Source organism: Emys orbicularis, chromosome 2 (assembly GCF_028017835.1).
Source record: "Emys orbicularis isolate rEmyOrb1 chromosome 2, rEmyOrb1.hap1, whole genome shotgun sequence".
NCBI lineage: Eukaryota > Metazoa > Chordata > Testudines > Emydidae > Emys > Emys orbicularis.
This window is the reverse complement of record NC_088684.1, coordinates 136,043,953-136,071,648: the sequence shown is the minus strand read 5'-3', so window position 1 is coordinate 136,071,648 and position 27,696 is coordinate 136,043,953. Positions and strand designations below refer to the sequence as shown.

General features: G+C 46.5%; 1 protein-coding gene across 1 annotated transcript in view; it reads left to right on the top strand.

The window, feature by feature from the left end:
* PEBP4 (phosphatidylethanolamine binding protein 4) overlaps positions 1 to 27,696 on the top strand; it is a 196,954-nt gene that overhangs the window by 53,427 nt on the left and 115,831 nt on the right. Inside the window, exon 3 of the mRNA XM_065400045.1 lies at positions 21,161 to 21,259. Within this exon, the coding sequence (XP_065256117.1) occupies positions 21,161 to 21,259 (99 nt within the window). The remainder of the gene's footprint in view (positions 1 to 21,160; positions 21,260 to 27,696) is intronic.

The window sequence follows — 27,696 nt, the reverse complement described above, 5'->3', positions numbered from 1 at the left end:
CCCAATCAAGGAAAGGCTAACGAGCTCTTCTGGCCTCATCTGGTACGAAATGGGCACAGCCTGTGCCACTTGGAGGAAATGAGCTGAAAAGGGAGAGTTTGTGACAGGAAGGGTGGCAACCAGGAGGAAAGCTGCTTCGCACTAGAGTTAGTTGACGCTGCCCCCAGGGCTGCTGAGAGGAAGACCAGTTGCAAGCTTTTGATGCCCTCAAGGAATCATCAAATGATGTACAGGATGATCCCAGCTGGGGAGAGGTTGAAGATAAGCCCTGACCCAGGGTCTGTCTTTCCCCACCCCCCCTTCACAAACAACCCAGACCTCTATAGACTCTTGGACTGAGCATCCTCATAATTGGAAGGACTTTTGAGGGGGAAAGGTCTCTGAAAACGCCCAAGCATGAGCTAAAAAAGAGCTCTACCTATCACACGCTGTCCATCCACAGACCACAAAACTCTTGCCTAGCACTAATGGATTAACACTCTCGCCTGCCCCCAACTGTGCAAATATCCAGATCCTAAAACAGACCTGAACATTGACCCACAAGCCCGTCACTGTCATGGGTATGAAAGAGACCCCCGACTCTGAATGCTTCAGCGCTCTGAGAAATACTGAGACTGTAATTAGAGACGAGCAGCACAAGGCAAAGTTTGGCTCTCTGTCAGAGCACGCACACAGGCCCGGGGTGTTTGCATTCATCTTTTCTTTTAAACCAGGGGAATCTGTTTAGATGGCTCCAGCTCAACTGAATTGCCAGGTTTTAGATGGTCGTGTTTATCGATGTGCTGGAATTCAAGATGTCCCCCCCACTGGCTTCATTAGCAAATAAAACACCTTATTCTAAGCCTGCCCCTCAAGGGCAGAGGGGCAGAACTGATGACCTACGCACACCTTCACTCCTCTCTGGCGAGATTTTCCATCCTAGGAGAGAACGCCCTCTTCAAAGCCACAGGCCTAGCAAGCCCTTGGGGTGGTATTTTGCGAGCAAACAGGGCAGTTTTAGTAGGTTTCCAAGCTGTCAACTTGCACTGTAAGCTCTGGGGGGCAGGGACTGTCTTTTTGTTCTGTTGGTGCAGCACCCTGGTCCATGATGGGGGCTCCTATGTGCTATAGCAATACAAATAATAATATAATAATAACAATATCTCAACTTGTGCTGTAAGTTGCTGAATCTAGATGCTTCATGACTACACCATACCCCTTTCCTCTACACATCCTCAGGTCCCTAACTGTCAGGTTTAGGCATCCTAGAAAACCCACAATGCGTTGTACCTCATGGTTAGACACATGCATTGGGTAAGTAGGTGGGGAGGAGGTCAGAGAATTTCAAGGGTGAAGGGCCACTCTGGCGCTTTTACCAAATGGGAGAAGTGCATCTCCAAAGCCTGGTGCATGTTAAATAGCGCTGGGGATGCTGCTCTCTGTCGGAGTTGTGCTCACCCCAGTGAGAAATTAGTTTGGCCTCAGTGCAGTTCCCCGCAGTCAGATGGCCACCTCATCAAGCCCAGGGCTGTATCTTCAATAAGCACGTTATGTTCAAAAATCTTATGCTTATAAGAAGCACACCAGCACTGCAGTTGGCATAGCATGTGCCACTGGGATGGCTCTTTCCAGAGTTGCAGCGCGTAGGTGGGGAAGCTTGCACTCAAACTCCAGGTTGTATCTGTTCAGTGAATCAAGGATATCAGTCTCCGGGCCTGTCCAGCCAGCTTCTTTCACTGGCGCTAAATGAACAGGAAAGAGATCTCTTAAAAAAAGAAAAAAGGCCCAGCAAAGGCAGAAAGGAGCCTTTCCCGAATCCCCTGAGGATTCTCAGAGAGCTGACGGTGGAGAGCATGTTAAGCTTATTCCCCAAACCTGAGAGTTTTTCCTGTGTGAATATTTGCAGCCTCCACTTGAACCATCAGTTGACTTAGACTGTAAGCTGAAATAGGGCCTGTCCGTTTTTTTGTGTTAGTACAGCGCCTAGCACAGCGGGGTCTGGATACGTGGCTAGGGCTCCGAGGTGCTACAGCCATACAGTCTGGATGCTGAATGAACTTTTCTCTTTTCTTTCAGGTCAGTTGCCATAATGTGAATTTTGGTTTTGAAACATTCCTTAAAAAGTCAAAAGAAACCCACTCTGGTCATGTCCCCTTCCCTACCAACACCTTTAAATAAATAACGATCCCATATTACCTTCTCTAATGGCTTTACCACGTACTTATGGTAATTGCGTCAATGAACACTTGTACTGTAATTGCAGTTAATACGCAATAATCCATGACAGATCACTTCTAAAAAGGAATTCCAATTCATGCAGCAGAAACAACACGTGGAGAACGTTCCCTGCTGGAATGTTAACTGCTTCCCTGCCATCGGTCTGTCCAGCTGCTAGGCAGGCACGTTCCACCAATGCGCCATTGAAATCTGTGCCTGCTATGTCTGGCGGTGATCTATTATTATGTATTTGTTTGGCGGTAGCACCTACACTGTGTTAGGCCCTTTCTAGGTATTCAAGAGGAGGTAGTCCCTGCTCTGAGGAGCTTGCAGCCTAAACATGGACAAATGTAGAGGTGGGCAGAGGGCAGGGAAGGCTGAATCTGTGAAGGTTCAGAGTCAAACCAAACGCAAGGGTCAAGCTCACTGGAACACACTACACAGAGAAGTAGTAGGTGCCTGGTCTCTTGAAGTCTTCACATCAGGACGGGATGCCTTTCTGGAAGCTATGTAGTAGTCAGACATGACTTGTTGAGCTCAGTAGCAGAGTGGCTGGATGAAAGTCTATGGCCTGTGTTATGCAGGCCGGACTAGATGATCTAATGGTCCCTTCAAGCCTAAAAATCTAAGAGTCTTGTAGAACCGATGCATATGCTTCAGTTAATCACCTACAGCAGTGACTTCCAAATCTACCTTTCCGCACCTGGTCCCTTCCCCACTGAGTGCGGTCGCCCATCTTCCACTTCTTGACATCTCTTCCTGGAAGTCCTGCCAACAGCATAAATTCAAGATGACAAAACAGGGACACCCCGTCTTTCCCCACTAGCACCTGTCTAAACACGATGAAAATCTTTCATGAGAAAACGTTGACTAGCTCTACTTGCCAGTCAAAATTGCTCTCTTCCACCGACACCTCTGCTGCTCAGGTTCACAGCCTTGGCGCTGAGGTACGTGGCTCCACCAAGTGGGGCTGAACCGGTGGGAAACTCTTTTTTCAAAAACGTCACAGTGCAGACACGGCTCTTGAGTTCCTGCTGTATTCTCAAGGCCAGATCCTAAACCTACGGCATCGCACTGTTGAAGTTGACTGTTGATACCATCTGAAGATCTGGCCACAGTCTTTTTACCAAAAGAGGCGGTGATGTCGACACACCCGCATCAGTGTGATGCCTAAATTTAGCTTTCTTGTCACGGCTACACTGAAATAGCCATTGGGCCACATTTAATTTTCAGTGCGGGTTTAAAACAGCCATTCTTAACCTTGTGTCCTAACTCCCTTGCAGGTCTCTGAGCTGTTCAGGGTCATAGGAGGGCATACATTTTTCTCCTGAACTGAAACTGGTTCCTCACCCTTCAGATTGAGAAGAAAGCTTTTCACGTATAAATAGATGCAGTAATTCCATCCAGGTGAAATTCACCCCCAGTGCAGTGAGCCTGCAGGAGGCCTGTGCACTGGTTAGGCAGTTGGCATATTGTTCATGATTGCATCTCTGTTACTTTGTGCTCCCCTTGTCTGTCGGCTTCCTTCCATTGTCTCACCTTTTAAAATAAAAGCTCATTTGGCCAGGGACCGTCTCCTTGTTCTTTGTGCAGCACCTAGCATAATGGGGCCCTGGCCTCAGGCACTATTGTAAATACAAATAACAGCAGTCTAAGTTAGGGTGACCAGATGTCCCGTTTTTATAGGGACAGTCCCGTTTTGGGGACTTTTTTCTTATATAGGTGCCTATTACCCCCTACCCCCTGTCCCGATTTTTCACAGTTGTTATCTAGTCACCCTAGTCTAAGTCCCACTAAGGACCACAAATCCATGTGATGGCCTTCCACACACGTATGAATTTCACCCCTTGCTGTACATCTAAAAAACCCAAACCCTACCAAAACAAACCCTCAAATGATCTCCTGAGGAGAGGATGAGAGAGAGAGAATGAGCCACCCATGAGAGATATTAATCACATTGCTGAATGCATTACTGGAAGGCACTCAGATATGACAGTGACAAGGACTGTATAAGAACCTATACAAATAGAATAGACTATTGTTTGTTTCTGGTAGCACTCATCCTGGAATATACAGCATTAAGAAATGTGCATTTCATGACATGTTCTATATGAACGTTCAAATTATGCTTCTTAATTGAGATATTTTCAAACGTATATGCCACTAATATAAGCATTTATAGCACAATGTACTTGATCACACTAACCTCATGTATTGCAGCCTTTTGGAACACAACTGTTTTCTTTGGGTATTTTTTAAAAAAAGTCTGAAATGCCACAAAGGATTCTGGGATTTCACGGGATTACCGGAAAGAAAAATAAGTAATGTGTGGGTTCCAGGTGATTAAAGTTTGAGTACCCCTGTGTTCGAATGCAGAGTTCAGATGTGTTCAACTCTGATTGAAAAAACAACCAACCAACCCCTAGTCCCATTTGTATTTTAAATAAGAAGCTTATTTTCATCAGTTTCTAGATGACAAAGAATGATGTGACTGAGCCAGAAATAGCATTCCACAGTGTAACCTGCTGATTGAATCCCACCTTTGTGACCCAGGAAAGCATAATTGCTCCAAACAGGTGGTCTTTAAGGTAGATTTCACTGGACATGAAAATCAAGTTCTCAATCCATAACCCAGTGTGGGAAAGAATTGAGGCAAGATGACTAATGGTTCATAAAAGTAGCAAACTTATTGACTAATAGAATTCTTAGTCATGAAGTCTCCATGTTCCATACGTACCAAAATCAAAGCAATTACTGATTTAAATGAAGCTGGAATCCATGGTGCAGAAAATGCTTGTTTTAGCGTAAGATTGGACAAAGGTGAATGACCTGTAAAACCTCTGGTAATGAAAGCTCTTCACAGCTTGCAGTGTTTCACTGGATGGTAATTGCTGCAGTCTGTGATATGGATCTGGCTGTGTTAATGATGCACTGTTCCTTTTCACAGGACTCATTTAAGCTTTGCATTTTTCACAGATTTCAAAGCAACAAGGCATAGTAGAAATTAACACGTTAACATCGACATTTTATCACTTTGCAAATTTAAAATATTATTAAAGACTTTCAAAGACTTTTTTTTTAAAGGGCTTAGGCCCTGATCACTTCAGGAGAATGGATCGATCATGTAGGCTAGGTGCAATGAATTCTGACATGTAGCATTTATTGTTTCAGCTTGGACTTGGTATCTCCAGCAGCTGTAGAAACTATAAGCTTCATATCTTCCTCCTTCTGCAAAAAGGGCCCCATTCAAACAAATTAGATGTTGGAAATGAGGTTTCAGGTTGGAAAAAAAAAATCCATTAGTTTACAAACAGGAAACCACATACAAGTGGGGCTGCTGGTTTATTTTCTTTATTTATTGGAGAGGGAAGTTCTGAGCTGTTCTCCTTTCACTCCTATTCCAGACAAGAATAATTTCTGTGATGGGAAGGGGTTATTTCTTTTCTGCACTGGACCGTTTTTGCCAAAGCAATTTCTTGGTTTGGATCCACTGGTGTCCGGGTGGAGGTGGGACTTGGGGAATTCTACTCTATTTTTTGGGACATTTGCAGAAAAATATTCTGAGAGTAAACAGCCAAAGGTAAAGGGCTAGGGAAGTGCGGTCGTGAACTAGCATTCAGTCCCCAGCGATGGGGTTGGCAGAGAAGGTCTGTTCCAGCAAGTGTTGAAACGCTTTTTAGGAGCTCAGTAACTAGCTGTGGACGGATAGTTCTCCATTCTCTTCTAGCACATGTAATCTTTTGTGGATGAGCCGTGAGGCTGCATTCCCAAGGGGAGCCAGGATTAATTTCTTTCCCTGACCCAAGAGGCTGATCCAGCCTGATCTGTAGTACCGCAGGGTAGGCGAGGTCAGAAAGAGAGAGCAGAGGGGACAGGTAGTAAATGATAAGGGGGCTTCGCCACTTAGAGTTTGAACAATACGGAAATGGCATTTCCAGTTAACTTAATCACAGAATGGTATGTGACTGAATATACGCGGCGAGATTCAATTACTGTCCCCGCTAACACTGCCCCTGGGGATCAATGTTTCAGCCTTCCCTGTGCCGTTCTGTGCTCTGAGCACTGAGGTCCTGCTAATAGGCAAGTGCACAGTGAAGCAGCATTGGGAATGGGCAAAGATTCTCCCTCTGGTTTGCACAGGGCAAGGAAGGACATCCTCTTTCTGTTGAACTTCTTCATGGTCCACATGAGTAGCGCAGCTTTGCTAAGGGTCTGTTTTGGGTACTCAGTTTAGTCCACTGCAGCAATGAGCTGGGACAAAAAGCAGGGCATTTCATGTGATAGACAGGAATGCACATGTGTCTCCTTTGCAGCAGGGGCTAAAGGTGTTTTCTCAGTAATAAGAAATAAGGACCTGTGTTGCATCTCACCCATAGAAAAACCTATAGAAATATTAATTTGTTCCCCTATCACTCCTGTGAGATATGGAGTATTTATCATCCTTACCATTTTACAGGGGGGAAACTGAGGCACAGAAAGGTGGAGTGCCTTGCAAAAACCATGCAGGATAAAATTCACCCCTGTGCAAAGAGCCATGTAAATCAGTTTCAACCAGTAATTGCTTTGATTTTGGTACATATGGAACATGGAGACAAAGGTCATGTGCCCTAGTTAAGGTCTATTCTGACAGCTTCATGTGATAAGTAAGTGACGTATAGGTCTTACGCTGGCTGGCTGCTAGGGGTGGCAACCATCCGCCTTGAAAGACAATGGGGTAAGTACCAAAGCATTTCTAGAGCTGTGTGCCAGACTGCAGCAGGGCGAGTGGCTAACAAGTCCAGTTCTTGAGCAAGAGTCCTGGCCACAAAGAATACAGGCATAAAGCGCAGGGCCAGAGGATGCAACAGGTGTATAACTAGCGCTTGAGGTCTGCTGCGCTTTCCTCTGCACACTCTTAGCTGCACAGCCGTGACTTTCACCAACAGCGAATTGATAGCAGAGCAAAGATTAGAACTCAGGACTAGAACGTGGCGACATTTTTCAGCCAAACTTTTTTTTTTTTTTTTAAACAAAAAATGCAGATTCAGTTCAACCCAAACGTTTCGTGAATCCGTGTCAATTGCAGGTTGTTTGAACAGGGCAAAAAAAGAAAAAAAACAACAACACAGAAATGTCAAAACCGTGAAAAAAGGCACCTAGCTTTGCATCTTTGTGATTTCCGTTGGCCCCTTTGTTTTTCCTCCTGCTTTTTGGAGTCTTGGCCTTCACAGGCTACCCGGGTGAGTGATGCAGTGGGTTTGCTCACATCCTCTCCCTGTCCTGCTCTGTGTAAGGCAGTCAGCATCCTGACCTGTTTTCTCTCCTCTATTTCCCCCATCATTCCTCTTTATTTATCTCTGGCTACCAGACATTAAAGATTGATCTGTTGCATGTGTCTCAAAGTGGTATTTGACTGTATGCATGGAAACAGGGCTGTCAGCATTGTCAGCTCCGAATAACAAATCCCAGAGACGGAGAAAGCAAGCTGCTCCCTTCTAACTCGAGAGCGGAGGGTGGGTATCCTGCAGGAAGGCACTAAAGTGACGGGTGGGGAAAGCAATTCTTCAAACTGCGCTCTAATTTAAGCAACCCCTCCACAGCGCCATGAGAGCGCGCTTTCCTCAACTGCCTCTCACAAACCCAGCGCCCGCCCGAGCCGCACTTCAGCAGATAATGAGTGCGAGTTTAAAAAACTTAAAGCCTCTTCCCGCGAGCTGGTGACTGACACAAATGGAGTTCATATTTAATCATCTGTTAACTCGTTGTCTATTATAGCTCTTTAATAGCACCATAGATATTCTTAATGAAGCATGATTTAAGGTATTTACAGCTCCAGGACCGACAGACATCACTCACAGTGTGCAGGTAATGAGGCGTAAAACAGCTCTCGAAACCGTAAAAACGAGGGGAGGGGGGGAAAGAGAGAGAGAGAGAGAGAGATCAGGCGAGGAGGTAGAAGCTGAATTGTTCCAAGGTTTGTTTTAAAATGTTTAGGCATTTAAAGTCATTTTAGCTTTTCAGAGGTGTCTGGTAGCACAGGGTTCAGCAATTACCACAGCCGTGTGGCTCCCATCATGCCGGAGGAGTTCATGGCATCAATACCCAGCTCCGAATAATGGCTCCTCATTGCTGCATTCCCTTCCAGCATGCAGCTCTCGGATGGGGAGAGGGCCCTGCTTTCTCATGCAGCCATTTGGCCTGTAAAAGTTGGCAGGGACAGCTTGCCCGGGCAGGCTCTGCCCCAGGGTGGGAAATAGGGTCTGATAGCTCTGGGGCCTATGGCCAGCTTGGGGGTGAGTGGATCTCAGTCAGCCCCAGCTGGCGTGAGGGGGGATATTTTGTTCTCCGTTGTAATTGCACCTTTTAAAAAGAAAGGAATAAAAATGTGTTCATAGGCTACTCCTAGCCCCAGTGCGGAGCAAGGACCTGCCCCTCCATCTCCTCCATTCTGAGCTCCACGGCAGGGTAAAGGCCCGTTGTCTCACTCCCGGCCCTCGGTACTGAAGGGTTTGGCTGGAGCCTCACCACACAAGTATGGGCTGGTGATGGTTGGACGGGCTAGCCTAGCCAGTCTCCTTTGGGATGACCTCACCTCCTGGGAGAACTCACCGGGCCATACCTCAGTGCTATCAGTAGGGAGGCTATGTCTACACAGCAGCTGGGGCAGACATACGCACGCTAGCTTTGAGTGAGCTGGCAGCTCGGGCTAGTGGTCTGGGTATGTACCTAGGACCTCTGACAGGATTGCACTTGGGCAGCTAGCTCAAGCCACTCTCCATGCCACCAGGACCATAGTGCTCTGGCCTGGTCAGAGCTAGCACGTGCCCACGCTGGGAACTGCACCTCCCAGCTGCTGTGCAAGCAAACCCTTCGTGGTTCTTTGCCGGTCTTTTAGTGTGTCTACGCCCGGGGCGCTGGGACAGTTTGTACAGTGGGGGTGCTGAGAGCCATTGAATCAAACTGTAAACTCTGTATATGATGGAAACCACTTCAAGCCAGGGGGTGCGGCAGCACCCTGAGTTCCAGCACCTATGTGTACACCACACCTGGGAGTGAGCTTCCCAGCCTGGGTCGGCAGACTTGCGCTAGCCAGGCTCATGCTAAAAGGGCTGTTCTCGGGTGTAGACTGTGTACACGCCCCGTGCCCCTCCGGCTTGAGAGCCCGAGCTGCAACAGCTCCACACTCCTTTTAGCACACTAGCCCTGCTAGCACAAGTCTGTGGCCCGGGGCTGGGAAGCTCACTCCCAGGTGCAGTGTAGACACACCCTCAGAGGTTGTGTCTGCAACCTCTCTGTCAGAAGGGAGCCAGACCTGCCACTGTAAAGGACGGGGCACATGTTTGTCGCCTAATAAAGAATGCCAGTTAAAAACCTCAAGCTGCTTTGCTTCCTGACCTTGAACCTTCCTTCTGAGACCCTCATCCAAGGCTGAGCTCTTCTTGCTTAAACCTGCGTGACTCTGCTGCCCCCTTGCACAACAGAGAAGGAACCGACTCTTCTTGTGGTTGCATGAACAACATTGAAATCCCGTCTCGGCCCTGCAGGCTCAGACTGGCCCCGGGATGTGCACGTGCAGGTTTTCCAGAACACAAGAACAAGAGGAGAATCAGGGGAAAAGGCGAGATGCTAAAAACCACTAAAAGGAAATACTTTTTCACTCAATGGATAACGACACTATGGAACTCGTTGCCACAGGATGCTGGTGAGGCCAAAAACCTCAGCGAGATTCAGACAATAAGCAGAATTTCCAGAATGATGATAGTTAATACGAACATATTTTGGAAGAGATCGTGAACCTCATGCTGCAGGGCTTAAGACAGTCGCTTACTGGAGATTAGGAGCTTTCCTGCTCCTTCCTCTGAAGCCCTAATTGGTCTGATCAGCTCACAGCTCTTCTCCAGTCTTGCAGTTCCTGTGTTTTCAGCATCCTAACGTGGTAGGATTTGGACTCAGGGCCGCCTAGAGGGGGGACAAGTGGGGCAATTTGCCCCAGGCCCCACAGGAGCCCCCACGAGAATATAGTATTCTATAGTATTGCAACTTTTTTTTATGGAAGGGGCCCCCGAAATTGCTTTGTCCCAGACCCCCTGAATCCTCTGGGTGGCCCTGTTTGGACTCCTCCTTGGGGCACTGACATTTGAAAACGAGGCTTTCGGGCAGGAAGCAGCCAGTCATGGGCCTGCTGTAGAATGTTAACGGGACTCCCTCGGACTGTCTCAAATACGCCCTTTGACCCCCAGCTCTTCTCTACGGGTCCTTGCCCAGCCTCCATCGTAGCAGTGTCTGGGCCTCCCCTCTCCTGCCAACTGTTTCCACGGTGGCCTTGCCTCCCTGGACCCAGCAGATGAGCCATGGCCAGGCATGGATCCAGGCTCGCTCTGGTCCTTCAGAACGGCAGTTCTTTCCCTCATTACCCTTTCCCCTGCACCCTCACTGAGGGGCTTGTTCTGGACAGGCCGCTTGGCTGGGCTTCCAGCAAGTGGTTCATCTTCCTCAGACCTCTTTCCCAACCCCACTGTTTCTCCATCTCCTATGCAGCCCCTCTGTGATGCCTGCACCATGCATTCTAGGAGAAACAGTGCTTGGTTGGGTCTATTACAGTCATGCCTAAGGACCAGCCAAGCATGGGGCCCCCCATTGTGCTCAGTGTGGTACAAAACACAGATGAGCAGACAGTTCCTGCCCCTAAGAGCCTGCAATCTAAAAAAGGCTCAGCCATTCAGATGCGAACCTCTATACCCCACTGTAACCCTGCACACAGCCATTGGGCCAGCCCCATTAGCACTGGAGGCTCCCATGGGAGTTCCTTCCATTGGTGAGTCAAGCAGGGCTGAGCATTGAGAAGTAAGATTTAGTAGGTTGACTGTGACCAGCCACTGGAGCAATAGGTTGCAGAGGGGAAGGAATATAACATACAGGAATGTCCCTGATGTAGCAGCCGGCGGCCAGCAATTCTTGTAGCTGCTGCGGCGTTGACCCCAAGGCCAGCTGTTCCAACAGACAGAGCTGTCAGGCCATGCCTGCACTCTGGCGCAACAGCACCAGAGCTATCCCGCTACAACCCCCTAATATAGTGCAGCTGTACAGAGACAGAAGGGTTTTCTCCATTGCTATAGGAACCCTGCTTCCCAGAGCGATGGTAACTAGGTTGATGGAAGCATTCTTCCACTGACATAGCTGCGTTTACCCCGGGGCTAGGTTGGCACAGCAATGGTACTCCGGGGTGTGGGTTTTTCAAACCCCTGAGCACTGTAACTATGTCATCCTGAGTCTTAAGGGTAGCCCTGGGCAAGCCAGTGTTGCAGCGATTGAGCTAACTGGGGGTCAGCCCCTGCTCAACACTTCAAGTTGTTGTCTATACCGAGGGGTTGATAGTGGTGCAGCTAAACTGCTGGCTGCTGCGGGCTGGATCGTGGCTATTCCCAAGCCTACACAAGGACTAAGAGCATGCTGGATTCTCCGCTGCCTTGCACCTGTGCACACGCTACCCAGTCAGCACTCGCGCCCACTGGCAGCAGCACTGAGTACTCACTCTGCCCTGGTGTGAACAACTGTAGCAGGCATGAGGCAGTGGGAAATTGGGCGGGACCCACAGGAGGCTACTATGCCTTGCTGACCCCTTACCTCATGGCCGGGGAACAATGGTCTGATTGTTTTCAAATGTCACCCAGCACGATCCCTTTTTCAGCAGGACTCTGAAAATAATTTGTGACTGAGGTGCCATTTTGCATCAAAATATTTGTCAGAAAATGTCGAATGTCACCAATCTACACGTCCTCTTGTGTGACGGAGATTGGGTTGGAAGGCTGGGCGCTGTCACAGGGACTGCTCGCCTCCTGCCGCCTCCTCTCACACAGGGTTTCTAAAACACAGCCAGGCACATCTGCTTCATTCTGAGCTTTAGCCTGTGATTGAGCAGAAACCGGGGGACAAGGCAGTGTCCTCAATAATTAAGCTGTTCCCAAATCCATTTCCTGAGGACATTGGGCAAATTATAATAAAGTGGAAGGGTTCAGGGATGAATTCTCTGGATCTCAGTAAAAGTGTGTCTCAGCCGAAGAAACAGTTGCCACAGCCTCCCTCTCAGTTATTGTGGTCTGTTGTTGGGAGGGAGTGGGGGAAAATTTGTTTTAACTTTTTGCTGCCACTTAGTGAATTTAACTTCTTTCCAGCAGGCTTGTTGTAGTGGGGCCTAAACTGTCCAATTACTCATTATGTGTGTGTTAGAGGTGAGGGTATGGGGAATGAGAGCAGAATTGTCCCTTCCAGATTTTTAGATATACTTTTTATTTCCGGAAAATGAAAAGAATATGTTTGCCGCCGTCATAATCAATTGCAGACAATTTAGCGCTGTCGCGAAGGAAGGCAGCCTCGCTTCCCAAGACAATCTTCTTTTCCATCTCTGCTGCTGTGGTTTTAAGTATGATGTTGCATAGGCCGACTTTACCTTTTATAGACTGTGCCAGGTAAAGACTAAAAGAGGCAGATTCTGATCTTGATTGCACTAGTATAACTCTGCTGACTTCACTGTCTTTGCTCCGGATTTACCCTGGTGTAACTCTCTGATCAAAATCTGGCCCTAACTTCTTATGATCTGTGTGGAATCAACACTCTTTCCCCCCCCATTGCCCCAATCCAGCCACCCTTATCCTGTGGATTTGCAGGTTATGAAGTAATTTCATAGCCTGTTTTCATGGATAATCATTTTGGGTAAGCCCAGAATGTGCTTATGGTATGCCTTTATACGAAGGAATAATGGCTGTTTAAAATGCACACATAAAACCCTTAACGAAACAGAGCAGGTGATGTCCCTCACAGCGTATGCCTCCCACTAATGTTTTATGGGAGTTGGGTATGCATGTAGTGGCAGTTCTCCATGTTGCATATACGTATTCATCCTGTATTAGCATTAATAGGTCGTACAGATATGCACTGAGGGCAGGACAGACCCCTTACTTGAATGCTATTTTTCTCTTCTTTAGTAACATTATCAGTTTAATGTAACAATTGCTGTTTTATCAGAAGAAACTTAATGGTCTAGCCTGCTACACAGAAAGAAGCCATTCTCTTCTGATAGCGAATAAAACCCTTTCCTAAAGCATGTAAAGGCTCAGTCTGGGAATAGACCTTCTAACAAATTTAGAGTCTGACTTTAATGATCCTGGATTAATCAATTATTATTAGAACATTAGGTTGCATAAATATTTGGCTGGCTTAGCTCTGCTTAGCCCCTGGGGAGATGCGAGAGAGCATGCACAAATATTGTAGACTGGCTAGCTAGTGTTTCATCAGCACTACAGATTGTGTTGGAATTCCAGTCTCTTATAAAATCAACGACGTCTCCATTAAGCATTTTATATTGCAGGGAGGGGTTGAGGAGTGTGATGTAGTGGTTAGAGCCAAAGGGAGCGCTGGGATGCCTGGGTCAAAATCACAGCTTCTGCCACTTGGCCCCTTAGGCAGGACGTTCCACCTTTGTTTATCTTCTGTTAAATTGGGTTAATAATACGGACCTGAAACTTGAGGTGAGGCTATGGTTTAAAAAAAGTGACTATAAAAATCCTATCAGTTCTGCTCCTTATGTGTGTTCAGAGCCACACTGGCTTATTTAGCTGCAAGTGATTCTTTTTACTGCTTTTCCCTCCCGTTAGCCACAGAAGAGGAAGCTGGAATTCATTCTTGGTCATGCACGAAGAACAGAATTGCTCACTATGTGCCTATTATAGAATCTTTATGACCAGGGATGAGCCAGAAAGAACCCAGCTTGATTCTCAGATATCAGGCTGAGTTTCCAGCACTGGCACCTAGAAGGAAATATTTTTTGGACAAACTTGAACTAAAGGTCATTTAGTATATGTCTACACTCCAGTCAGTGGTGCAACTGCAGCATGTGTAGACATACCCAAGCTAGCTTTGATCTAGCTAGCTCAAGTCACAATACCAGCGAAGACGCACTAGCACAAACTTAGCTGCTCACATTCGTCGCTCGGCTCCTGAGTAGGATTGCACAGCCCGTCCTGCTGCAGCTTCACAGCTATTATTTGAGCTAGCTCAAATGTCTACAGGCACTGCAATCAGATCCCCGATTGCCGCGCAGACGTACCCTGAGCGATGACAATCATGGAGTCACCCAATGGACACATGCTTAGCGTGCTAGTCTGGGACTTGGGCCACCCAAGGTCAGTTCCCTGCTGTGACTTCTTGTGTGATCTAGGCCAGCCCTTTATCTCTCTGTGCCTCAATTCCACAGCTGTAAAATGGGGATAATACCGTAGAGGGGTATTGGGAGGATAGGTAGGGTGACCATCCGTCCCGTTTTTAAAGGGACAGTCACGTTTTTTGGGACTTTTTATTATATAGGCGCCTATTACCCCCCACCCTGTGTGCCGTTTTTTCATAGTTGATGTCTGGTAACCCTAAGGATAGGTACATTAACAGTTGTGAGCTGCTCAGATACTCTAGTAATGGGGCCATATAAGTACTATAAACAGTTGCTTTTCACATTCTTTGAGGTTTGCAAAACTCTGAGAATTTCTGATGAAAAGTGCTTGATTACTGGGATGAGTGCTCTAGCCGTTCCAGAGATCGCTCGTTATAAGTGTAAATTGCTATTGCAAATGCCTGGGTACAAGATTAGTCTTTTGACAGGGGGTGGGACTGGAACATGATCTAGAAGTTGCGAGTACCTGATGTTGGCAAAGCGTATTTATTGCTCTTTGATGGGAGCAAGGTGTAGACTGGAACTGTGTGAAACCCTTCTGTTCTGCTTTGCAGGGTTTCTCGTGAGTATCTGGGGGAGGTGGGAGGGAGTAGTGGATCCAGGGGTTTTCACCACCTGAGTCTTGCTCTTAGATTTGAAGGACAAATGAACTCACAGTTTCAAAGGGAAGCTAGGCCCACTGCACTGAGCCCTGCCACGTTTTGCATCAAAGACGGGTAAACTCTGAATTTTGCACGGTTTTTCTAAAATGGCTCAGATTTACTTAAAAGGTCTGTTAACCTCCACGGCTGGACCAGTGTGAGTTGTGAATATGACTGGGTTTCACCCTGAGCACTTATTGATGCTCTAGCCCAGACACGCCTCCCCAGATATTCTGTATGCATCACTTCTTTCCAGAACAACTCTCCCCACCCCTCTTGTATGTGCCACAATTCACAGATCTTACAGATGGCACCATGTATATTTATTTAATTGCTCCAGTTTTCAGACTGCAATCTGGGGTCAGTCTGTTTAATCTATCCCTCTCTGGGGAGTCAAACCCGCCCTTGTGTTGCAAGCGTAGGCCCTGACTCATTCCTTTGCATTGTTCAGTTGCCAGCAGAAATGCACTAGGCTGTGCACGTGTGGCAGTTCCATGGTGCACTTGTTACCTAGGAAACCACTAGCTCTACATGTGTGTTGCTTAACACCCTGTTTGCTTTCATTTGGATAAATCTTTAATTCCTGTCCTGCCCTGTCTCCTCTGGATCTATTCAGCAGCATATCCTCAGTACGTTAATCCCCCTCTACCCCAATCCTCCCTGCCTGCCATGCTGTCTCTGGTTCTTACAACGTCCTCGCTCGCTCGGAGCAAGTTTCCAAAACGATGGCTAATCTGAACAGCTCGTGCTTTTAAAAAATTATAATTATATATAGTGCCGCTTCCACCCAGATGCAATTAGCAGCTAAAACGTGATGCTTAGACCTTTCATCATCAAAGCACTCAACAGACGGTAACTAATTAACTCTTCCCCCTCCCACATCATAGTGTGTTATCCCTATTTTACAGATAGGGAAACTGAGTCACAGAGCAGTCTCAGAGTGGTTGGGCCTTTGTGGGTATGCACAACCATAGACAGAGGGTGCAAGGAATGCCCGTGGTTCGACAATCAGTGTCCATCCCCTGCAATCATAGGACCATATGGGATAGAGAAGAAGGCTGACCTGGAGGTTAAGGTACTAGTCTAGGACTCCGATCAGTTCTTGCCACTGACTTCCTGAGTGACCATGGCAGAGTCATGCCATTAGTCTAGGGATGTCCCTAAATACCCACAAAGGATCATCGCAGAAGATGGGGTTGGATAAACCCAATGGGAATAGATGGTGCACCCTGTAAAAGGACAGTGCCACTTCCACTCTAGCACAGGCTACCCTCAAGGAATTCTGTCTGGAATGTCTTCAGGGATTCCCTCGGCACCCCTCCCCACCAGCGCAGACACAATATATCCTCCGCCCCAAGACCACACACAGCAAACCAGTGGCAGAGCAGGGAATAGAGCCTGAGAATCTTGGCCAAGCAGGCAGCTTGCAGGTCTGAGGCCGTTAGCCCTTTGGGCTCATTACTGCTGAAAAGGAAAGGGAGAGAAGGGTATGAAAAGCTGAGGTACTTATAAAAAAATTAAAGAATTTGGGATAGTCGCTAGGAAACGGCTTTCCCCTTCCTCTCGTTCTCCCTTCGTCGTCTGCAAAAACAATGTATGTTCCTCTTGAGAAGCGAGAGGATTGAGGAGTTTTCTGATTTAAACCGAGTCCCCTCCCCTCCATTAATCTCTTGGACTGATTCATGCCCAGAAAGCTGAGCAGCTCCAGCCTCACTGTGGGCTGATTCCCTCTCTGGAGTCTTGACAGGAGCTAATGCTGTTAGCCCGTGTCAAAGGAGGGTTTTAAAAAAAATAAATTCACCAGCATCAGGGCTCCCGTGTCCTTTTCAGGCTGGCACACAAACAGTCTAAAATGCCAGATCCCCCTTTGCCGGTCCTCGGCATGCGACAACGTCACTTCTAGAGCGAAACGAGGTCGGGTTTAAAAATCTGGCCTGGTGCAATCTCAGGAGCAAGCATGCAATGGTTCCAACGGCTGCCTGTGAGGCAGGACTCCTGGGTTCTAGTCTCAGCTCTGAGGCGGGGGGGTCCAGTGACCAGAGCCAGGAAGTCAGGATTCCTGCATTCTGTTACCAGCTATGAAAGACACTGTAAGCTAACGATCCACTGCTTTGTGAAGAGGCAAGCTGGTTTCCCTCTCTGTTGCATGGGAGATGATAATACCCACTGAGAAGATTTCTGCATGTCTGTGACAGGCTTTGCTATCTTTGGCTGGAAGATGTGGGATTGTCTCTATTAGGATGCCTTTCGGGAATGCCTTTGCCTCCTAGCCGAGGGAATCTTTTGCTCAGGCTTCGAACAAACCTCTGGCATTTTCAGGCTTCCCTGAGGAACTCCACACCCCCAGTCCTCAGCAGGTGCTGGGGTGTCCTGGGCCTCTGGAACGGAAGAGCTGGAATACCATCACAGAGGCTGTTCTTGGGGTGTTTCTGGCCCAACCAAAAGCAGGAAGTCACCATAACGCGTGAGAGCAATGACCCCAAAGCACAGCTCAGGGGGGCTGACTGAACTCGAGAGGAGCATCCATGGTTCTGCTCCAAGCTGAGCCAAGCCGTTTGCAGTTCACCTTTTGCTGCTAATTGCTTTGATGTGGCTTCTGCCTGGTGCACGTGACATGCATGTGGAGGGCCCGACTGTCAGTTCCTTTGGCAGTGTAAAGGGGTCTTAGAAGGTAGAAACGTCCCCCTGACAATCCTCCTCCTCAGGGCGGGCCCAGCAGCTACAAAGCTGATGTAAGAGTCCTGCTCCCAGCCCCGACGGTAGGGAGTACCGCCTGAGTCCAGGCTGGAGCATGCATGACAAGCAGAGCGTAAGATAGAGCAGCCCCAGGACAGGAGGAGAACAAACGTGACTTAAAGCGCCCCCCACACTGCTGCTTCCATCCCTGCCCCAAGCAGAGAGAGTAACAGGCCCTGACTCTGTGTTGATCTAGGGCTTGGTACCGCACTGCCCCCTGACGTCAGTGTGAATTAACTGTATCCTGCTGGGGAGCAGGCGAAGGATCACACCCATGCTCCACCCTCAGGGCATATCCAGGTTCAGAGTAATCAGTCCTGCTACGTCAGAATGAAAAAAAAAATATCCAAACCCACAGTGGGGATGGAGCATGCCTGGCACTGATACAACCCCTCTTCCCTCATGCAGAATGGCCTAGTCTGACCAGCCCAAGGCTCTGTGCAATGCTGCCTTGATAGGCCACAATCTGTACCGAATTCTGAGCCTGCTGTTAACTTCGCTCACACTCTATTCTCGTGTTTGCTGTTATTTTTTAACACTTTTTTTTTTTTTTTGCATAAAAGCACTATCCTCTCCCCAGAGCCTGCCTGTAGCGAAGGCATGGTCTGTACAACTGCAATTATTTCGAAGAACAGATGGAGTGAGGAGCGGAAAGTCTGTTAATAGTAATAGAAATGCTACATGTTAACCTGGACAGCACACGATGACAGTCCCATGACTACACGTTCTGTTCCCACCAGCTGGGCGCCGAAATCGAAGCAAGAGATTCACAAACACAGCATTCAGCCACGTACCCACCTAAAGTTAGAACCCAAATTCCTTCACACTTGCAGCCTGGGATTTTTTTCCCCCTCCATAATCTCCAGTTTCAGTGTTGCCATCCAATATTTTCACTGGATGCTATTTCAAACAATGTTTCGGGTTGGGTCTACTAGTGCAGTGCAGCATTAAGTTTGGGGAGGGAGGGGCTAGCAATTAGAATACAGTAATGGGAACCAGGAATTGCTAGATTTTAATCCCACATCTGAACCTTGGTCAGAATTGCAGGTGTACCTGGCTTCTTAGGGTCAGGCTCTTAAGATCTTTTTGGCTTTTGCCTACCCACAAGCTTGCACCATTTGAAAATAAACCAGATTAGTAAAATCAGCGCAAACCCGTATGGACACCCATATTTCAGTCCGAGTGCCTTATTTCGGTTTAGCTTAAACCTGGTCCTAATAGATTTATCAAGATCAACTGAAATAAGTGTCTGCACAATTTTTTGTACTGTTCTAGCTAAATCTCTTTAAGTTCATACCTTAACTCTGCTGATAGAAAAGCCCATAGACGCACGTTCACTATCTGTAAAAGGGGGCGGATCGTGATTTATCTCCAGTGGGATTGCTGAGGTTAAAGTGCCGTAATATTACTATTCATTTGTACTGCAGTAACACCTGGGAGCTCCAGCCATGGGGCAGGGCCCCCCTGTGCGAGGTCTGGTACAACACAGAACTGCACCAAAGAGCTTGCTATTAACCTCCACCTGGGATTTTTTCATAGGTGACAAGGGCATATAGCTACACAGCTCTCTTTCATTTCAGTGGGAGTCATGTGGCTAAATTTCGTAGCCAATGTAGGAAATTTTGACCCCAAGGTGTGCTATGGAATCGCTGCCACCAGCCCACCTCATTGCTGGCGGGCTGCTGGGTCCATCTCCAGATCTTATTAGCCTGTAGGTCCCTTAATGATCTCGGTGTTTGCAGGATCATCCGGAACCCCATATCCTGCCAAGTCCACTGAGATCTGTAGGCTCTCCTAGCTCAGCATCCAGAGGTCATCAAACCCAGTCCAGGGTGGCAAGGACCAAACTATTGTTACTATCTATCAGCAGCCTGGAACAAGGTGCCTGTGGGTTCGGTCAGGTGTCCACATTGCAAGAACCACCACTGCTAGCGTCCTCCTTTAGTAATAGGGCATGTCAGGCACGGAAACTCCCCCACCCCCCCCTGCCAAGGCGGTGTCTCCAGAACTCAGGCAGGGCAGTGACTGGTGAATGCTTGCCCTGCTGCTAGCCACGCTACACCTGTTCTCTGGATATAGAGAGGCTTTCCTCTTCCAGGGCTGTCAGTCCAGCACCTTTCACAAGCCCCAAGCCTATGTAAATGGATCAAATTAACTGAGAGGGTCTGGGTCATTTTATGGCCATCAATAGCATTTGTAGCAACACCACCTAACACGCTGAGATGGGTTATTAAAATGCATGCCTCGGGTCATGACCTGCAAGGGTCAGGCAGGTTTACATTTTCCACTTACAGTGCATTATGGAGCTATGTTGCCTTCTTGAAGTATCGCTTATGGCCAGACGCAAGGTACTGAACTTAAGAGAGCTCATCAGCCTGCTCTGCCCTGGAAGCTCCTGTTCTCGGCTGAATTAATTTAGTCAGTGTTTTGTTTAGTTGGTGGGGAGACTTTCCCCCCCTTGCTACTAGACTGTTCACACAACTGACCCAGCAGGGTAGTGCACAGGGGCTGTGAGATTCTGTCTCTGAGATTAGACTATATCCTGTCCCTCATTTCCAGGGGAATGCAAGCCTCTGTGTGGAAAGCCCCTTGTGTCACGGCACGTCTCTCTGTGCTGCTCTGCTGTAGGATGTGGTTAGTGAACGGTTGGGGAAAATTCTCTCCGGTGCCTTGTATTTGGACTTGTTACAAAAGCCCATTCTTCCTCTGTGAGCTCTTGGAGGAAGTTTAGGCCACGAGGAATAAAATGTCAGGAGAAGGAATCCAGGCTTAGCGTGAAGCACTCAGTAATAGGATATGTTGCATTTTTACAGCTCATTTCATCTGAGGCTCATACACAAATATAACTGTTACAGTGGGGGTGGGTGAGAGAGAGAGAATTCAGGGCTGATGAAAGTCCTGGACTGATGCCCTTTGAAGTTGACATTCCTCAGGACAGACACAACATGGCAAGAGGCAGGCTCTGTCCTAACCTGTGATTAACTCCCACAGTGGTATATCTACACAGCAAAAGCTCTGCACAGGCTAGCCTACACAACCTAGCTTGAATCCAACGAGTGCAGGTAGCAACAGCAGTGAAAAGAGCTCCGTGCAGGGGTCAGAGTGGGCTAGCGAGCTGAGTACGTACCCGAGGTCCATGCTGGGATTGTACCTCGGGTATGTACTTTTGTGGGTATTTATGGACATCCCTAGACTAATGGCGTACTACCCGCACTGAAGCTTCACTGAGTGAGAGGCAGAGCTAGGAAGAGAATCCCAAAGTCCTACTTCTCCCATCTTCTTTGCCCTATGCCCTCTCTCCCCTGAAAGCATTTACCTACTACTGAATTGTGAAAGCACTGTAAGCCTGCGTGTTTCAAAGGTCGGGGGTGTTTTTTTTATATTCCAGAATAAGAAGTATTTGCTGATCATGGTGGATCCAGATGCCCCGAACAGAGCTAATCCAAAGTACCGTTTCTGGAGACACTGGGTTGTCATTGACATCAAAGTGAGTACTGGCCCTGTTTTCCTCTTCTCTCTCCTGCATAGGATCACACCAGTGGTGTGTAAATGTCGCTCAACGCATTCATTTAACTTTTCCCCCCAGCCAGACCTTAGCCTGCGCTCAAATAAGGGATAGTCGTTCTTTTAAGTGAGCAGGGCGGCGATGGGCTAATTTGTGGTGTAGCCTCAAAAAGAGACATTACAGGACTGCTTCTCCTGCATCTTACTGTCCCTCCTCTGGTTCATTCCTGTGTACCACTTCAGGTTTGGGCCTTGAATAGCCACCTTGTAGGGTAGGGGAACAACAGGTGCCATGTTTCCTTACCATTCACCAAGGGCTTGTTACAAATTATTGTAAGTGGTTTTCACGGATACAAGGAGAAGGAAACCTGGAAACAAGCCTTGCCCAATTCTCCATGTATTATAAAGCTGAGCTTTGCACAGCGGAATGAGGGCTTAGTAATTCATTAACTCACTAATGCCCCTTCTTCAGCTCCCACTTGTCCTCTTCCTCCTTTTGTAGAGTAGATGGAGATACATCCTTAGCAGTTGGGGGAAGTGAAATCCAGGTATTCTACATTGAGCACCTTCTGCTTCAGTCACCTCCTGATACTTTAAGCCCCGAGTCTCAGGAAGATAAACATTTTGTCTGCACGTGACTTGGAGCGATAGTATGCAGCAGGTGGAACACAGTGAGAATGGAGCAGATGGGATGGGTGGTGTAGACAGTGCAATTCCAGAGGCCAAACTTAGCTCAGATGGGAGCAGCTGCAACTCCACTGACCTGGATACTGGTTCACCTGCTTCCTTCAATGCTGAATCTGGCTCCATACAGCTGAGCTTGCAGCAAACCCATCTTCCTGCTTGGCATGAGCAGATTTTGGAGGCTTTGGGGTTTCTCAGCATCAGGAGTCCAAATTAAAAGCAGAGTTTATTGAGGAAGGGAGGTCAGGTTAATACTGGGGTTTGTGTTGTGTTGACTCTCGGATCTGTCCCGTTAACGTCAATAATCCTACCCAGCATGAGGTTGGTGCTTAGCACAGGGTGTGACAGCAAGACAGCACTTCCCTCTGTACCCTATCACTGTGAGATTCGTAATTCACTAGGAAATCCCTGTCCTTTTATTCATTTGTACTGCCCAGGCTGAGTGTATTTTGAGCAGTTACCTGAGGGAATCAGAACAGCTGGTCTGCTTCAAGGTGGTTAGTTACTCCCATAAGGAGATGTTCTCGAGTGTGTGTGTGTGTGTGTATATATATCAGTCATTCAGCATGGAACAAATGAGCATAAAAACCCATTGGGGTGTGCAATGGGATGAGACCGGTAACTGCAGTTTAGAAGCCGGTAGGAGGGGCATAGCTTAGCTGTTATATCAGCTCTTAACAGCAGCGAACCTAAGCATCGCAGCTATACTTCCTTGGAACCCCAGGTTCAAATCCCAGCAGAGGCTTCTCAGTGTTTCCTCCTCCTAGGCTGGATGCGGTACACTGAGAATTGTACAGCGCAAAGGCCCAGCACCCTCTTTGGATGAGCCCTTACAAACGGGTCCCATGTGTTCTGTGTGGCCATCAGAGACCACGGGGGAGAAGAGCTGCCTGAATAATATTCGCAAGTAGTTTATTCGTTGATTCCCTCACACACACATGCCAGTGGCTGAATCGATTATTTGCAAATTAATTTTTTCCCCACAATTTGACCAGCTCTGCCGATGGTTGCCCAATATATTTCAAGTCTATCCTTGGTGTTTTTTTCCCAACAGTCTGCATGCAGTCTAGTCACAATTCCCCCCGCCCCGTTCTTTGATTGCCTCTGTCTGGGGCTTTTCATAAGTGCCAGGGTTTGACCCAGTATTCTTGGCCAAAAATTGCTTTCCCTTTCCTTCTCAAATTGTGTGTAAAATGTTGTATGCTCCTCTCCAGAGGTAGCTGCATTTCTGTGGTTCTGTATGTGAAACTCTCTAGGATGAAAGGTTGCTATATAAATATAAAGTGGTAGGACTGTTAAGGCAGGTAGGTGGTTGTTTACCCAATACATTAGAGTAGAGCTGGTCCAAAAATGTCAATTATTTTTTGTAAAGAATATTGGGGAAATAATTGTTTTCAAAATTTCCCATGACAACTTTTTTTGACTGGAGGGAAACCTAAACTGACAACCTAATATTTTTACAGAAAATAAAAACATTTTTTTATTTAAAAAAAAAAATTCAACCAAAACTAAAATTTTCCACATTTTTTTTTTTTTTGGTCAAAAATATATTTGCAATGGAAACATTTCAACTAGTTCTACCCTAGATTCTGGGATTTTCTCCAGTTGAGATGACTCGGGTAAGGTTTATTTTCAACCCTTTTACACTTTCATTAATCAGAGAACAGGGATTGTAGTTTCTCTGGCCCTTTCCTTTAGCGTGATGCAAGTATTGGATGGGAAGGTAAGTGTCATCTTTGTTTTAACACCAGCCTCTGCATTCTGTAGTGCAGGTTGTCTGGAGAAGACCTCCCTCTCTAGTGCTGTGGGTAGTCCCCTTGTCAGAAACTTTTGAGGAAAATAGAACAGTCTTAAAACAAAAAACCCCACACACATTTATTGAGTCACTTGCAGTTCAGCGGTATGACTGTCGATAATGGATTGCTGTGAGTCAGTGTCCTGGAGCCGACCCAGGGATAAGCAGCAAGAATATGCAATCCAAGGATCAAATTTCTCACAAGGAAATGATCAATGAGAATTTACATTGGTGGCAAGGGGAGAGAACAAATAGGAGGAATAATTTTGTTTTGACTGAACAGTCTTGTAGGTACAGAGACTTGGGAGGTGAGGCCTGGATTCTGTTCCCACTCAGTGTGCAAGCTTGAGCAAATCACTTAACCTCCTTGTATGGTAATGGCGGTAATGATGCTTGCCTATCTCACAAGAGTGTTAGGGGGCTTAATTTGTGTATGTGTTGTGAGATTCTGGCATGGAAGACACAAGAGAAGGAGAAAGCATTATTATTATTTTTGTGCTAACTCCCTTACATTGTTTCCAACCTTTCTCTCATTGCATTATCAGTTTCTTTAGAGAAACAACATTTAGAAAAGCAGCTTGTTTCTCTCTCTGTTGCCTGCTTTTATTTTATTTTATTTTATTTTTTAAAGATTAGGTGTTGCAGCTCTGATTCAATCTAACTAATAATCTTAGTACTAAAGTCTAATTAAGATATCAATTAATTTGCAGCATGCATTTAACAAGAAATATCTAGTCATTCTCCTCTATTATTCTCTGAAATTACTGCTAAGGGCGTTTTGTACAGATACCTTAATTAGACTTTTTATTGTTAATAGGAATATTAAGCAAATTAAAATAGGATATTAATACTTTCCATGCATTTCCTAATTGGCTAAAAAAATAAAGCATTCAGAATAATTGCAGAGATTCATGTACAATTTAAAAAAAAAATCCTTCACAGGGGCCCTTCTGCATTTCTAACAGGGTCCTGAAAGTCTCTCATTAATTTTTATATTTACTAAATGCAAAAAAGCCTGAGCTCATTTTTTCCATTCTGTACACAGATCCTTCCGGTGCATTAGCTTTTTCTAATTATTGTCGTCTTTGCAAAAATAAAAGAGCTTCTAAAGGAAAGCAGGGAGGGATTCGGATTAAAGCTCCGTTCTCCTCGGCAAAGCAGGTCCATCCAAATGGCAAGGCAAGGTTTTCTCCTGACACTTTTAGGCAATTCTGTTTCCATTCCCAACCAGAAAGCATAAGTGGGGGGGGGGGCAGGGAGAGGGTAATAATCTGCTTACCTGACTAGCTCAGAACCTCCTACAAGCCTGAGAGAGAGTTCATTCTATTGAGGGGCTAAGCTTCTGGGGAGGGAGGGGGTGTTCTTAGTTATGTCGGTCTCCCATCCCTAATTCACATAACTGGACTAGATAAAGCCCAGGAAAATAGATTGAAGAGAAGAATCCTGCACTGACCTCCAGGGCACAGACTAAGTGGGACCAAGTAGCGCTTTTCCATCTCTGACTACGCTGAGTCTGTGTCTAGAAACAGGGCTGGATCCAGTTGAAAGCTATTTATTAATGTTTGTTTATATTGCAGTAGCAGCAAGGGACACCAGAGATTGGGGCCTTATCATGCTAGATGTTGTACAGACACATAGGGACTGCATCTCATTTACACCAAGGCCATTTAGACTCGCTTCAATGCCCCTTTTATACTGTCAGTGTGGTGTATTTAGGTACTACAGGTGCCTAAGGCTACGTCTTCACTACCCACCTGAATCGGCGGGTAGAAATCGATCTCTCGGGGATCGAATTATCGCGTCTCGTCGGGACGCGACAATCGATCCCCGAATCGACGCTTGTACTCCATCAGCGCAGGTAGGAGTAAGCGCCGTCGATGGGGGAGCCGCGGAGGTCGATTTGCCGCCATCCTCACAGCGGGGTAAGTCGGCTCGGATACGTCGAATTCAGTTACGCTATTCGCGCAGCTGAATTTGCGTATCTTAAATCGACACCCTCCCCCCCGTAGTGAAGACGTAGCCTTAGGTATTTAGCCACATAAGATGCAGCTAAGCAACTAGTCGGATATTTCTGGCTCCCATTGATTTTGCAAATCTCATTGGGTGCCTAGCTGCATTGTTAGGCACTTATTAAATACCTTTAGAAATCCGGTCCCTGGTGTAAATGAAAATCAGTTCCCTGGTAAATTAAAGTCTCTGCTTCAGATAGCTTCTATTTATGGTCTTGTCTGCACACCAACTGGCACTGAAATGATTTAGGGATTGTCTACACATGGAGCTATTCCAGAATAGCTATTGCACTTTAAATTCTCACCCTGCTGTAATGTGGAACAATCTTCATGTGTAGAGAAACCCTTAGTGGTTTTAATTCAAACCTTTTGTTATTTTGGCACAAGTCTGAGTGTGGACACTCTTATTTCAGATTAAAAGGGGCTTATTTCAATTTAGTTTAAATCATCAACTTGCATGTAGACAATTGATCCTGCTTTCAGCAGGGGGTTGGACTAGATGACCTCCTGAGGTCCCTTCCAACCCTGCTATTCTATGATTCTGTGATTCTAATGCCCATGACCTTAGCTTCCAGGACAGGAAGCATGGGATAGTAGTTATAGCACATGAATGTGATTCTGAAGATCTAGGCTTAAATCCCAGTTCTGCCACCGACTCACTCAGTGGCCTTGGGCAAATCATCTTGCCTCAGTTTCTCCATCTGCAAAATGAAGGTTATACTGATCCACCGGAAAAGCTTAATCCACTAATACATCCACTGAAGCACTTTGAGTTATTCACATGGATGCCATTAGAGAAGTGCTAAGTACCATTGTATGTTCTGCAATACCTTGGCACTCCACCAAGTCTTGGTGTTCATGCTGAATTTCCTTTTGGAGGTGTGGGTTTCAGTCCAAAGCATTACCACTATCCAACGGTTACTTTTAGTGGCTTAATCTATAGAATACCTTCTGCCATACAGCTCTACATTCCCTTATCAGTGATGGCTACGCTGTTTCTCTGATTGTCAAACACGAGAGATGCTTTCACTCCCATTCAAAATAATTTAAATAAAAATGTTGCTACAAAGTGGAATAATATCTTTTGATGAATGTTTTTAAAGCCCTTTAGGTTTTCATGGTAATTTGCAGTGTAAAATTATTTAGAGATAAGAGCCAAATTAGCTCTTATAGGCAGAGGTCGATATGTCCCGTTATCCATGCAAGCAGTGTTTAAATATAATCAGCCTTTACTCTAATGCAGCATAATTGTTCATTTGAAATAGCTTTTTTTTACTCCATTCAATGAGTCATTAAAATATTCAAAGGATAATGCAGTGAATTGGAAATGAATTTATCACATTATCCTGTATATACTGTAGAGCATCAGGTAACTAGGCAGGGACTGAACTAGTTTACAGAGAAATCCAGTAAACAAGGCTTTTCATTTTGTATTCAGTGGGGAGAGAGAAAGAAGGGAGAAAATACTGTCCTTCAAATGCTATGTTTTACTTCTTTATTTTACCCCCCGTTGTGGGGGAGAGATGGAGGGGGAGAAAGAGCAAAAAAGAGAGAGAGAACGCAGCAAATTTGTACTCCACCAAAGCCTTGCTGTTTTAACTTTATTTTTATCAAAATATGTTTGTAACAGAAAGTTGTTATGGAAACCAACTCTGCCAGCTAGGAGAATTCCTGAGTGCAGAGAAAGAGAGAGAGAGACCCACCCTGGGTCTGATCTGTTGCTTGGCAGAGCTAGCCTGAGGTTTTGCACAAGTGAAGATGTTTGGAGTCTTTGCAAGATTGAGGAAAGTGAGCTGTGGAGAGGTTAAGAGCCTCACCCAGGGTCAGATAGAGTGAGTCAGTGGCAGAGTTTGGAATTGAACCCAAGATTCCTGACAACCACCCCGCCCCTGGCTCTAACCACTAGATTACTCTCCACTCTGAGAACTGGGA